Genomic DNA, 14208 nt, shown 5'->3' with positions numbered 1-14208 from the left:
ACACCTAATGCTCATCTGTCCAGATCAAGAATGGCGTGCATACTTGTCACATAAAGGACTACACTCAAAGAACACTTCCAAAGGATTTTACATTGTTACATAATTAAATTGGCTTTCCCAGAAATAAAGTAAATCCATTGCTACTAAGATAAAATTACAGGATAATATTTTTAAAAAGCAATTTGTAAAACTGCCTGCAAAATGACTGGTGAGAAAAGCAAAGATATAAAGAACGGGTCCTGAGTTATTATTTTTATATGTATATATATGTATGTATGTATGTATTTTAGACAATTTACTGTTTCTTGAATGGCAGGTTAAAGACTGAAAGGGTAAAGGAGCGTTTGTACAGCTCATGATAGGCAGCTCACACTGGACTGCATCTGTAAGCACGCTAAGGAAAAGCTGGACTTTACAACTGGCATTGTATGCAGAAGTTTAAGTAAAGAGAAGGCTTTATCAAGTCACCCCTACTTTCAGCTGATACGCTATAGATTAGCCCTCTTCCTCCAGCAAGGTTACCTGATCTCCAACTGGTTGGGATCTGCACCGTGCAAAGATCATCTGAGGACTCATCTGTTGACGTGCCAATGAAATCAAAGTTCAGGCAATTATGCGTGAGCTTTAGAAGCTGCATAAGCAGGCCGTGCTGGCTTTCATCATTCAGGTTCAGGTTCTTCCCAGAAGCCTATAAAATGCGGTGGATTAAAAAAGTGAAAGTAAAAAAAAATCAAGTGATGGCTGAGTGTGAGACACTAACTCACCTTTAACAGGACACGGCAGTCCTAAGGATCATATGCCACAGGCACCAACCCCAGCTATCCCATACTTTTACAGACGTGTATATTTACATGCCTTGTCTTTACACAAGATGGATAAACTCAGTGCTTCCTTTTTCACTTGGTTTGCACCGCACAGCAGAGAAGCAGCCAGGCTTGCCAGCTTGCAATTATACCACGAGATTCACGAGATAAGGAAATTCTTATTAAGGTTAAACAGAAGAATACATTTTCTGCTTGACAAGCACTTAACAGCAGGGAATCCTGTTGCTCCACCTAACCCTCATATGGAAATGAGCACGTTCACTTTTGTTGCACAGCTGATCTGTATAAGCCCTGCTCCAGTTACAGTGCTCTGCTACGGACCGGGAGAACACGAATGCTCTCAAGTAACACAAAGCTCGATGGCCACGAACCACGAGGTCGTTTCACTGCAGCTTAAATGCAGCACTCGGGTCCGCACTCCAGGGACAGGCCAGCCTCTCTGTGCTTTGTGTCACTGCTCTGGGCCTGAAACAAAGCAAACCTCTTCCAGCTGAAGTCTATTGCAATTAACATATTGCATCGCACTGCCACTGCCAAGACCCGTGCCAACGGTCACTGGAATGTCTTCCTCACTCCCTCCACAAAGACTTATTCTTCTGGCGCTGCCTAGCTGCATGTGTTTTATGGATGCTGCTACAAACGTGCCCACAGTTTGTAGCAGCCCAATCCATCACCCTCCCTCCCCACTTAAACGATCACCTTGGAAACTTCTGCTTTATATAGAGAAGCTTGAGAGAGCTACTATTAGATAAAAGAGCTAACTCGGGTGGTAGGTGTTTAATCACAGGAAACGAGGATGTTGCAGGAGACAACAGAAAACATTCCCACCTGCCTTAGGCTGCAGCATCCCAAGAAACAAAAGCAGGACGATTAAGGGTTAGGGCGGAAAACCAGAGGCTTCCTCCTCAGACAAGCCGTGTATTTCAGGCCTCTGAGTTCCCATGGCCACAGAGCAACAGTAGTGCTGGCAATAGCTTGGCCAGAGCTACTCGAATAGGAGAGCAGTAGAAGTGCAGTGCTGGGGACAGCAGGCTAACAAAGCCTGGCTCACGCCTCCTGGCTGAGCACGGGCACTTGTGGGAGTTTCTCCAGCCAGTCTGGGCATTTCTAAGGACGCTGTCCTGCCACATAAATACACGCAAGTCTGCACCACAGTCCTTTCCCCAGCTGAGCCACCTCCCCAGGTGCTTTGTTCCACAGAACTGGAGGAAGCCCATTACTTCTGGGACCTCTAATTGATCATCAAATGCATCTGAAATAAGCCATCGAATTCAAATTCCTGGAGCTGTTATGGTTCAGGAGGATGGGTGCACTGGGAACAAAAACCAGCATAACTGTACAAGCCTTGCTTCCTTTGCAAACCAGGATAAAGAAAAAGATCAAATTACACCCACATACCCACCTCTATTACTGAGGGAACCAGGGCTGCTCATTTTGAGAGATCTTTAAAATAAAACGTGCTTTGCACTCTTGTGCTATTTGTCAGCTTTGACACTTCACTCAGCTGGAAGGATAAAAGTTGAACTAATCCAACCTGCACAACTGCCGCTACGTTTACCGGAGTGGGCTCCCCCATAAAGTGCTACTATGGAAGGCACCCTTACAACCTTCAGAGATGAGCTTCTTAGAAAAGAAATGTGATGCACAAGCAAGAATTTTCTTCAGATACTCTGCCTGCTAACAAAACATACACGTGCTACTGCAGCTGGAATATTGTCATCTGGTTCCAAGGTAAGTTTTCTGAAAGCAAGTCAACTCGTTCGATAATTAGCATAATATAAAAACACGGTGAACAGAAGACAGCCTAATACTTATCACATGTAAACAGATCAAGGACGATCTTCAGTCCTCTCTTCACTTACTAAACACATCTTCACAAGTATTTTTTTCTCCCACCATGTGGGTTTTAAACTGAAGTCAGAAACAAGGACTTATTCTACAGGAAAACTCTTGGCCAGTATTGCAGATCAAAGACATCTGAAGAGTAAAACAAACATCTCATCTCTCTCCTGATTTTTTAAGCCAGGGAAGTTTAACCCAAGCCTCATGGTGCAGGCACATAAATTCAAACAAAATCTTTGAAAATATTTACGATATCTCCATATTTGTGTGTTTTTTTTTCTTTAATATAATCCTCAAAGTTTTCCTGAACGGCAGCTTCAGAACATTGACTTTTAGAACAAGAGTGCTCATTCTGAAAGTTTTATTATAGGGAACTTCAGCCCGAAGCGTGTCACCCCAACATGCAGCCCCCAAGAGAGGTGACGAACGACAGTTTCCTTACCTGTTTCAGTAAATTGCATGACAGTGTGAAAATATCAAATAAAGACGAATCTCGGAAGGAAGAGGCTATTTTCCTGTGCTTGGTCAGTGGATGAGTAGTGTCAGCCTGAGCAGAGAGAAAACCAGCGCTTAGAACTGATGTGCACAGCTGGAACAAGACTGCAGAACATGCAGGAACCCTACGGTAGCACTGGGACATCGAGGTTTCCCTCTCCAGAGTGACATTACACCAGCTGCCTAAACCAGGGGGATGCATGACCACTGTGGTAGGTGTTGTGACTCCTCCACTGCCCTCAACTCTTCCACAGATGAAAGCGTACGGCTGCTTTACAATGGAACGTTCCACCTAAAATATTTACGACACGGTTCCACTCTATCCTTGATAGAAAGCAGGGCTGGTCTACTCTCAAGTTCAGTGAAATCTCTTCCAAAGCGGGATTAAAGGGAGTGTTTTCAACAGAACTTAATCATTTAGAAACCTGAACACTGCTTTCTGAAGTGCTCTGAACTCCTGAGAGTCAAATCCTACCTGAAGCCGTGGGGCAGACACACAGTCACCTACTAGCAATTATAAGGCCACTTACATATCCCCTCCTGAACCTGCACAGAGGAGAAGAAAACTAGAAGGAGAGTTAACCAGTGACAGGCAGTTTGGACTTTGTCATATCTATTATGAACTCCAGTTCTGGACCTCTCACCGTATCAGAATAAAAAGATGACATGATCTAGGAGGCAAATACACACGAGATTGCCTTACAGTGGATAACAAAGCCTTACATCAACTCAATCAATGCATTCTAACCATGGACTAAGGCTCCTGACAGCGCAGGTTACGTCACCTTGTAGGCTGCTTGCTGGAACGGGTAGAAGAGCAAAGCGATACTTCATCTGTTTGAACACAGGCTGGTAAAATTCCACTTGCCCAGGCTGAGTTATTTGAAGGGCAGTCGGTTACCGCAGTGCATCTGGGGTGGAGCAGAAGGGCTTAGAGCCCAGCGGAGATGCACACGGCTTCGATCTCTCATCTGTTTATGCCTCTGTTCGCAACGAGGAGGATGGAGGCAAACACCCTCGTCTCTCATCTTATCAATGAAAAAGAGAGGGCCTGCATCTCCTGAGAGCTGGTGGCAGATCGGAGCTGGACCTAAATCTGTCAGATGCTCTAACGGCTGAATTATCAGTCCTCAACTGACGCGATTAGATTTCAGGGTCTTTAAGGAAACGAGTGTTATTTGCTGTCTCCATGGTCATTACAAATCTCACATATTTCTGGGCTTGCAGCAAACAAGCATTTCCCTTTTCTTCACCGTGAGACCACATGACAAATCAGTGAGCTTCTACAACACATCGAACGCTCAGCACACCCCTGGGCAAGTCTGTGCACTGCTTCAGGAGGAAAACCGGTGCTCCAGAACAGTGACTGGCACGCTATTTTACGTGTGCTGAGCTTTCAAAGCATAAGCATTAGTAAACAAAGCTCAAGCAAATTTTGCTCTCGTGCAATGTAAACGGAAGTTTAAATAACCAGAAAAAGCTGGAGGATAAGCCCCAGAAAATTCTTTTTTTTTTTTTTGCTACCTACATGTACATGACCCCGCTCTGATGAGTGAAAACACTGGCAGAGCTATTGTTTTGCAAGTAGTGGCAGTTTTAAACATTCCAAGATGAGTCACTGCATCCAGCCCCGTGCAATGGCTGGCACACAGCGCATTTAGGGATGAGTAGTAAACTGTGGCAGATCTAATATCCACAGTATTTGATCAAAAATCTCTTCCTAAGTCTTTAACTTCATCGCTTTTTTTTTTTTTTTTTTAAGTATCAATCTGAAGAGGCTCTGGAACTGAAGGAGAGTTTCTGCAATCGTTCTGGTGTGAGCAGAAATTGTAGCCCTGTACAGAGATGCTGGCAGAGGCATGCTAACTGACAGAGGTAAGCAGACTTGCTTCCACCATTTACGCACGGAAGCGAAGGACCAGCTCTCTGTGGAGATGAAGTGAGGATGGACAACAGGTTGGGCAAGGAAATTGTCACAGTAACGAGACGCGGCGTGAGAGGGAGGAGGGCTACAGGTTGGGATTTACAGATCAGGCCAGGCTTAAAGAATGAACTCAAATTTAAGTCTGAAATGGATGCAGAAGCCATTCAGATTACAGTGCAGGGCTTGGGAAGCTCAAGGGTGCTGAAATTCATCAATTCCAGCACGAGAAATCAGTGTTTTGGCCTGGCCGGGACAAAACCTCCTCCAGCATCTCCATTCGTGGAACTGTAAACGATTTGTAATCATCTTTCAAATCCCACACAAGGATCTCTCCATTCCGATGCCAGGATTAGTCAATTTATCAGCAAAAATAAGAGATTAGCTTCCTTAGTAAGATATAAAATACACAAAATCTGGTCCTCTTCGCAAAATTAGAGATAATTACTCAGCTGGTAACCCTTACAAAGTAACTTCTTAGGGCAGTGGTAGCCATCAACGGTGCTATGGCAAAGTCTGTGTCCATGATTAAGAAAGTGATGTAAGATAGCACCAAGAAAAGCCACTTATTCCGGTTTTCAAGATAAATACTGGGAGGCAGAATCACATTAGAGGGAGATGCTCCTGCATCAACAGAGCAGTACGCCTTGCTGCAGCCAGCACCGCTGGGTGCTCAACCCTGACGAACTTTTGTTGTCTGAGAACTGTCTGCTGGGAACACCACGGAATTTAGTGCTGGATGAAAAGGCTGCTTTAAAAATCTCCACAATTTGACAAATCCTCTTTGTTTTATCTGCCTGGTCAGAGGAAGGGATGCTACGTTCACTTCTTGGCACAAGAACACTGTGAGCTGAAACAATGCACGGGGGCTGACAACGGGAGGTGCTAACGATGCCCTCATGTTTGGGACTTGGTCCTCACTAGGTAGGCTTGACTGACTGTGCAGCATTGTTCCTTCCTTTTGGGTCTCAGAAGATTACACCCAAGAATGAGAGAAGATGGAAGATGCCAGTGAAACGACACAATTCCTCAGGACAGGAGGTTTCAGCATCTTACCACAGAAGCAAATGATTGTGTAAAAAAAAAAAAACAAACAAACAAAAAAAAACAAACCAAACCAAAACAAAAAACACCCACAACAACCCAAAACACCCACTACACAACACCCCCCTACAAAAACAACCGCCAAAAATAAAACCAAACAATGCACAGACACAGCAGGACACAACAATATGAATGAGAAAATTGGACACTTACTTCACTGAGGAAGGCTGTAGCACTTACTTGATTAATTTCATTAGTTAGTTGGGACAGGATTGTCACTCCTATGATGCAGTGCTCTACACTATCCTGAGGAAGGAGAGGACAGGGAAAGGAGTTAGCAGTGGTGGGATGTTTTCTTTGAGCTTCACAGTCGTTCAAAGGATTCTCTGTTTGGAAGATTTCTAGACACGTTTCTCTACTAGAAATGATTTACCCTTGTAGTATTATGGCTGGGAAAAAGCCTAGGAGCAATACCAAACAGAATTTAAATGTGCTTTTGAAATACTTCATCTTATTAACAATGCAAAGGTTTCTAAAGAGTTTGGCAACATGAGCAAACAAAAACAGACTTTTTAGAAAAAATTGCTTAATCCACATTTTTGTGTTATATCCCAACCCTGAAAAGATTTATTTACTTGTTATTTTTTTAATCAGTTTGCTTAATTTTAACAGAGGCTGTGGTAAAATGTGCAAAAACGTTTGCGACATCCTGATGGTGCAGATGCCCCACTATTAACGTTGCCAGATGAAAACTCTGGGAAATAAACATTTCTTTTTAAACTACAGACCCTGAAGAATATGAGTAGCAGCTGACCAAGATTCTCCGCACACCAGCCCTACGACCCTACAGCTGAAAGGACACCCTATCTTCCAGTGAAGGGAGTCCATTCTTCACAGCCTTTTCAGCCTCTGGCTTCACTTGAGACTGCCAACAAGGGCACAATTGTGAAACGAGTCTGTTACAGATACCTCTTCGCTAGAAATGGCATTTCATTTATCAAATGGTTTAAGAGGAACAACCTGTATTGTTCCTTTGCCCCAGTTTCTGCTCTGTAGCTAATAACTTTTTTTTTTTTTTCCACCTTCTGCTCAAATTGCCCTGATCTCTTCTCCAATTCCAAAGACTGAACTCACCTGAAATATAGAAGTTTAAGAATATTTAGGCCTGGAACCTTGGTCACTTCTTTACTGCAGCCATCTCTTGATAACAGCCTTCGTATTTACATTGTATCTACACAGAAGCCACTGGAAAACCTTGCTGAACCCATGGCTTAAGAAAATAACACACCCTCCTGTCCACTGGTAGCCAAAAGAGGTAACTTGAGCAAACAGGAACGGAAGGGAGCATGATCTTTAAATCACTTAACACCTTTTAGATGCTACTCACTGCAAACATAATCTAAAATTCTCAGAATTAAAGCCTTGTATACTACGTATCTGCTTTTCCACGCTTGGAATTTCTGGTTATTTCATTCCCTTCTGCTGTATTCCTCCAACTTCCCATTTTGGTTAAAATTTCAGAGCAAATAAATCAGCATCCCTACTGTTACAGGAAGTTCTGATCTCTCTGGAACTCAGTTTCAGTTTGGGGAGAGCTGTTGATAGAAATGAAAACATTCTACCTGCATGGTCCTTTGGGTTGGGAACAAACCAGCACATAGGTCTATGAAACTACACCCAAGACTTCGAAAGAAAACCGTTCACAATAACATTTGTGGAATGGGCTAATTTTAAGCTACATTTTGTTATGGTAACTCAGATAAAAAGCCACTTGCATGACATATCACTGCAACAATCAATGGAAGGAAGTCAAGCATGGCACACACTGCCCTTGCAGACAATAAGCTCATGTGTTTACCATTCTGCACCGACCAGCACGGTATATTTAAGTTTGAGGGCTTTAAAGGAGAGTTGTGCACCTGGAACACTAAACTACTTTTCTTACCGTTGAATACTAATGCTGGCAGTTTCCAGAAATAAATCCCCGTCCCACCAAGCTTTAAATTATGGCAACTGGCAGGATAGGTCAGTTTTTAGCTTCTCAGCCATAGGAGTCATTACTCAGCCAAGGACAGAAGATGAAATATTGGACAGAGGATACTAAGGTGCAAAACGATAATTGAAAATACATGAACTTCCAAATCCCACAACACGTGTATTCATCTTAAATCCTGACCTGTAAAAACCTTGTGACATCTGTAATCACGTTCCTGAAGACATATTCATCCTTCTGACAGTCAAACCAGCCCAACTTTGTGATCCTGGCATACAACTGGATTAGTGCCTGCGTGACAAACGTTGCCAGCTTTGGCCTAGTGGCAAGGTAGTTGAGCACATAGTTCCCTGAAACACAGAGAAGAGGTTTATCTGTAGGCAAAAACACTGCAGCTGGAGCCGGGATGTTAACACTGTTAGGAAAAAGTATCTTTCCGAAAGCTGTTTCAAAAAAAAATCCAAAAAACAATCATCACTGCAGACAGATGAAAACACTGACCTTCTATTTGTGCTTTTCTTTAAAGCACTAGAGCTGTGGAACAAATCCGGGAGGAGGTTAGAGAAAGGTATTAGTTCCTCCCCAAAACCTAACTAATTTTGTATTACCAGATTAAATCCAGTCCTCTGAACGCACGTGTAAATAGGAAGAAAAGCTGAAAAGGTTTACAAGACCTCTCCTCAGGGATGATCATTTATCACATCATTTCTAAAAATGAAAGCAGTCTGAATGGCATTCAGGCTTCTTCCTTGGAGGAGAGGAAGCATCCGTCATTCTCCAGGAAAGAGTGCTGTGACAGACTGACTGCTCCCCTAGGAAATACTCCAAATGATATTTCAGAGAGCCATAAAGGATTTTCAGTTTTGAGAGCATGTCCTCAGAAGGGGAGAGCACCATGCATATTTTACCTTCCAGAGAAACGTTACAAAGATTTATTCACAAGCCACAGGGCTGTCATTCCCTCACATCTGGAAGAACTCTAGATCTTCAGCCTTGAACTCTGCTAGCTAATAACACAGAAGATGCCATCTAAGAAAAACGTTTCTTTTCACTCCACACCTTAGGATGCCCAAACAACTGCAAAACACAGTAGGTTGCAGAAAGCCTCCCACTCGTGGATGAAAGTGTGCACAACAATCATTAACGTTCATTTGGTAAGAAAAATTAAGTCTTATACTTACGAATATCTATTCGTTGTTCCAATGGTAAAGGGTTGTTTGTGCGTGACACGAGCTTCGTAAGGCATGTAGCTGCCAATAGCTGGGAGTAGGACGACTGTGAAGAAAAAAAACAAACAAGAAGTCATTTATTGCACATTTCAGAACAAGGAGATCAAGCAGCAGTGCTGAACGTTAAGCTAACTGCTCGCTGGAAATTTGAGTTTACGACATTAGTTTAATTGTTAAGTCTAAATCCTCTCCATAGTGTTTATTCTATGTTTTTGCAGACACTAGAGTAAACCAAAACACTCGAAGAAAGTGCTCAGGAAAGGAAAAGCTTATGAAGACAGGAAGACAATGGAATTGAACACAAGCAGAACCCGAGCAGAACCAGGCTGCCTCCAGGAACACAAAACGGGGCAGGCAAGAGTTGTACCTGCTGCACTATGGGACAGGGAGTGCAGTACCTGTTACAGGGTATTTACGTGAACGGAATAACATCGGGAAAAATAAGCACTCCTCCCTCCAAACAAAAATCCTGCAGGCTTTATTCTGGCAGCTTTCAGGTAGCCCTGGTTCCTTAAAACTGCAAACCTGGTCAAATTGCATGAAGTCAGCTAAAACATCATGCCCAAAAAAGGCTATTAGCACTCTGAGTCATAGCAGTATGATCCTATGCATTAAAAAGCACTTATGACTTCCACTTGATTACTAAATACAGGTTCAAATGCATTCCTTATGGAACAGCACACAGACTGGTGAACTGTAACCTAATTCAGGGACGCAAACGGTGGCATTCAACCCCAAAAACCCTTGGCTGCAGCCGATTCCACCAATTACAGCCTGGGAAATGGCAAGGATTTTGCTGGCTAATTTCTGTAATATGTAGCGGTATAGAAAGCACAGCACCTAAGATGCAGGAAATCTATTTATTCCAACACTTCCAAGGACTGCCTGGTACAGAGCAAGTCAGAGATATGATGAAAAAATCCCTCAACACATTGGCAAGGGTCAGAATTGCAATAGATTATACAGAATGACACCAGGCTTTAGAAACTTCCCTAAAAAAAAAAGTCATTTCTCTTCAGGTAAACTAGTTGCTAGCTCCCAGCAGAAGAGTTTCAATTCCACTTGTTTTGAATTCGTTGGACTTCACATTTTTCACTCAAAATAAATCCAAAAACTTATAGAGAATTCCTTATAATAAAAAAACAACTTTGCTTTGTACAAGTTTGCCAAGCCTGTTAAGTGTCACTCTTCTCCCCCTCCCTTCACCACCTCCTCCTCCTCCTGGAGGACTGATTCTTTACGACACGCTGCTTAACGTTTCCTATTTTTGTGAACAAGCTGATCGATAGGAAAGCTGGGTGCACATTCTGCCAAAAATCAGATCTTGACGGATCACGTGGCAAAGCAATTAAAAAAAAAATAATTTACTTCTGCTGGAACAAAGTAAAAATCAAATGGTCACTTAAAAAGAAGACAGCTAAAAAGTTAGGCAGACTTTACTGCTGGCGTATTCCGGTTACTCTCAGATCCAACACTTTCTTTGGCAGAGATGTCCACAAACAGAGATAAAGCCACTCGAGTGCACTGGGTGTGCAACATAAACCCTGCATACCACAGCCTGGGGCCAGCACCCACACCACCGGGGTCCCTTTTGAACAGTTTTTTTTGTTTTACATACACTCCCTCTCTCGAGAAGAAGCTGGCACTTGCTCAGGCAGTCTGGGCTGTTGGTGAACTCAACCAAGGCTTTCTCTGCCTGGAGCCGTGTCGCAGTGTCTGTGGTCTCATACAGCTGCTTGCACAGGTTCTCTAGCTGGGCTAGGCTCTGGAACAGAGAGAAAAGTGAATCAGAAGCGAGGTTTTACAGCTTATTTACGCAATAGTTTAACCCAGGTTGTTATGTACATACACACACGTGTAATTTTACCTTTTGCAAAAAGCAAGGAAATCTCCTAAATGCGTTTAACCTACTAAATTAGCAGCTCGGGAGTTTCACAGCCACCTCTTACGCCACACACAGCGCCTCGTCGCCTCCCCACCACTGCCTGGCCCTAGGAGCAGGAGCTCGTGCCCAGGGTCTGCTCTCATCCTGCCCGAGGGCACCGCAGCGTACTGAAAAACCACCCTCGCGTCTCGTTTTTCCTCTCATACAGCAGCAAAACCCTCGCGAGCCTGGTTTGCATTCCCTCTGCAGGGCACCGTAACAGACTCCAGCATCCCAGGATGCTGGAAGGATCTGACATTCAATCTTCTCCACTACACACGCCAAAACGACCTAAAGCAGAAGAGAATAAATGAACAACGGGACGGATGCCTTCGAGCAGCGTCTCTGCAAACGCATTAGGAGGAAATAAAACCACCGGGCGGATTCTGTGTGTGCTCAAGCAACTGGAAAATATTCGCCATAAACTGTGATCCAGGCAGATGGTTTCCCCCAGTGGAATCTTAGGTGTCCTAGTTTAAAAGTGGCTTCGCAGATGGATACGAATCCTCCCTCGGGTTCTTGCTGCTCAATTAATACGCAGGTATTTTCAGCGCCTTCTTGTACGAGTGCAGCATCTCCCCACCAAGAACACCCAGGTCTGCTGCCAAGACGATCATCAGGTAAGAGGGAGCGTTACCGGAAACGCAAGGAGGGACCCTCTGCAGAAGTTTCTGTACCTTGTGCCATATTCAAGGGTTTTGTTTGGTTTAAAACGTAACTCGATGGAAAATGGTGCCCTGTCAGCTTCGCTGCTTCAGAGAAAATAATCGGTGCACCAAGAACAGAAGCGCTGGTGAAGGAGAGCCGTCTGATCAGGAGTCCAGGAGTTCTCTTTTGGGGTTAACGCCACTCGAGAAAGCAGAAACACCCTCAAAGGGCTGTTTATACAAAGCCCAAATCAATCTTTTATAATGACTGCAAACACATCCTTCTAGGAGCGTGCAAACGAGGGCGGACGAATCCAGCTGCAGGCGTCTTGTCTCTGCAGAAGGCAGCACGTCCCGGCATCTCCCACTGCCCTCCAGTATCGAGCGCGCACTGCCCCAGAGGAGGCACTCCCTCCGGTGATTTCTCCCTGGCTGTTTTTTCCTGGAGGGATACACAACCTGTGACAGATAACTGGAACCGTCTCACAGCCCAGCCCAGGGCAGCGAACAGGGCGATGGGTTTTTGGATCCCAGCCTCGTGCTCAGTGGTGCACCAGACCCGAGCGTGCCAAGCACCACGCAGACGAGCTCAGCGGCGCAGCGCACACCGGTTTGCTTTTGGGAAAACCAAGAGCCAAAGGCTTCAGCTCTGCACAGAAAATCCTTTGAAATCTAGATAAATGTACACTATTATAAACCACATTAACTACAGGCAAGCGTTTGTCAGCACTCACGTTTTCTCATAATGGATCCATTTTCATTACAAATCCACTTTTAGCTATTTAAAACGGGGTGGCAACGTTTACACGCAGGAGGTGCCTGCTTACGTGCACCTCTTCAGCACGAGGACGATACCAATTCCTCCGAACATCCCAAATCCTCACGACCACTTATTTCTGGGAATCTTCCCGAGCAAGTCTACCATCCGCCTGCCTTGTCCTCCCCCGAACAGGAGGAAATACCCGTACCTGGGGTGGAAAAACCCAAAGGGCTAAGGGTATTCAAGGGCAGCCTGCAAACCTTCCCTAGGTAATGAGCACGTCTGGGGGACAGAAGTCATTCTGCTGGCAGCGCCCTTGGCAATGAAAGGCTTTCAGGAAAGCATCGCAGCATCCCTCGCGCCGGCGTTTCAGCCCTGCTGAGAAAACAGGACATAGAAACTAAAAACAGGGGAGAAAAGTCCCACGAACGACTCTACTTTTTCTGCTGCAAAGGAGCTGGGAAGCTGGTGGCTCACGAACGGCTCGCGGGGAGGCGTCAGCCTGGCAGCACCACGAGGACCCAGCCGAGCGGCAGCGATCTCGAGTGGAGCTGACACCTTCGGAAAGAAACGTCTGTTTGGTTTTGTTTTTTTTTAAGAGCTCTTTGCACCGAGTTTTACACCACCCTGCATTAACTCCTCGAGCAGCTCGGGCAGAGGATTTGCCAGCAGTGAGCACTCCTCACACCTCCGGCAGCGATCCGCCGCGGCAGCCGGGGGCTCGGTGGCACCAACATGGCTCCTTTTGTTCGGCGCTGGCCCCGACAGAACTCCCTTGTTTGTGCGGCGCATGATCCGTGCCAGCCTCGGTGCGCATCGCGCTCCGTTAACTCCCTCGGAGCCACGGCAAGCGCTCGGCCTGCGGGGCTCAGAGCAAATATCTCCGGCAGCTCCGCGGAGAGCAGACGTGGGTGCTGCTCCCGGCGGGTTCAGCCACGCACCCGGGCCAGGTATCAGCACGCTCTTAACGTCACGGCTCCTGCCGCTCCGTGTCCCTCCTCCTGCGTCCCCGTGTGGACGATCCTCCAGCTCGCTTCGTGCTTCGTCCTCGTGCTGTCCCCCAAAACGCAGCTGCAGAGGCGGCTGCAGGACACCGAGTATTTTAGGGCTCATAGAGGAATACCAAAGCCTACGAGGGCAATTCAAAGGGCGAGCTGGGGTCCAAATGCAGAACTTCCACCCATTTTCCAAGGCTGCGAAGGGTCATTTCGTTTTATTTTTCTTTAATTGGCTGTGCTCAAACACCCCAAAACACTCACGACAAGCTGTAATCCAAGCGAAGCGCTCTGACGACAAACCTTCAGGCACACTTCTCAGGGACATCCCACCAAGGAGTTTATTTTCTCCTCCTGTGCCTTAACCTGCCTGTCCCACTGACAGGCAGAGGCGCTGAGCTGTTGACACCACATTCCGGGTTTGCACCGCTCCATTTTCAGCACGTTTCAATATCGCAGCGACGAGAGCAGCGCATTCCCTTCTTCTCCACCACAGGGGGAGAACTCAAGCTACCTTTGCATCCAGCTCCCAAA

The 14208-nt window shown here is 45.4% G+C and overlaps 1 protein-coding gene across 2 annotated transcripts in view; it reads right to left on the bottom strand.

Annotated features, from left to right (window-relative positions):
- Positions 1-14208, bottom strand: part of XPO7 (exportin 7) — a 47140-nt gene that overhangs the window by 20579 nt on the left and 12353 nt on the right. Inside the window, exons 2-7 of one of the 2 annotated variants that reach the window (XM_083811583.1) lie at positions 10967-11113; positions 9301-9394; positions 8303-8469; positions 6340-6432; positions 3109-3213; positions 523-688 (exon numbers count right to left, since the gene is read on the bottom strand). In XM_083811583.1, the coding sequence (XP_083667709.1) occupies positions 523-688; positions 3109-3213; positions 6340-6432; positions 8303-8469; positions 9301-9394; positions 10967-11113 (772 nt within the window). The remainder of the gene's footprint in view (positions 1-522; positions 689-3108; positions 3214-6339; positions 6433-8302; positions 8470-9300; positions 9395-10966; positions 11114-14208) is intronic. The other variant, XM_083811584.1, reaches the window with a different exon arrangement.

This window comes from Anser anser, assembly GCF_964211835.1.
Source record: "Anser anser genome assembly, chromosome: 26".
NCBI lineage: Eukaryota > Metazoa > Chordata > Aves > Anseriformes > Anatidae > Anser > Anser anser.
Note: the sequence above shows the minus strand (reverse complement) of the source record. Positions and strands in the feature narration are given on the sequence as shown.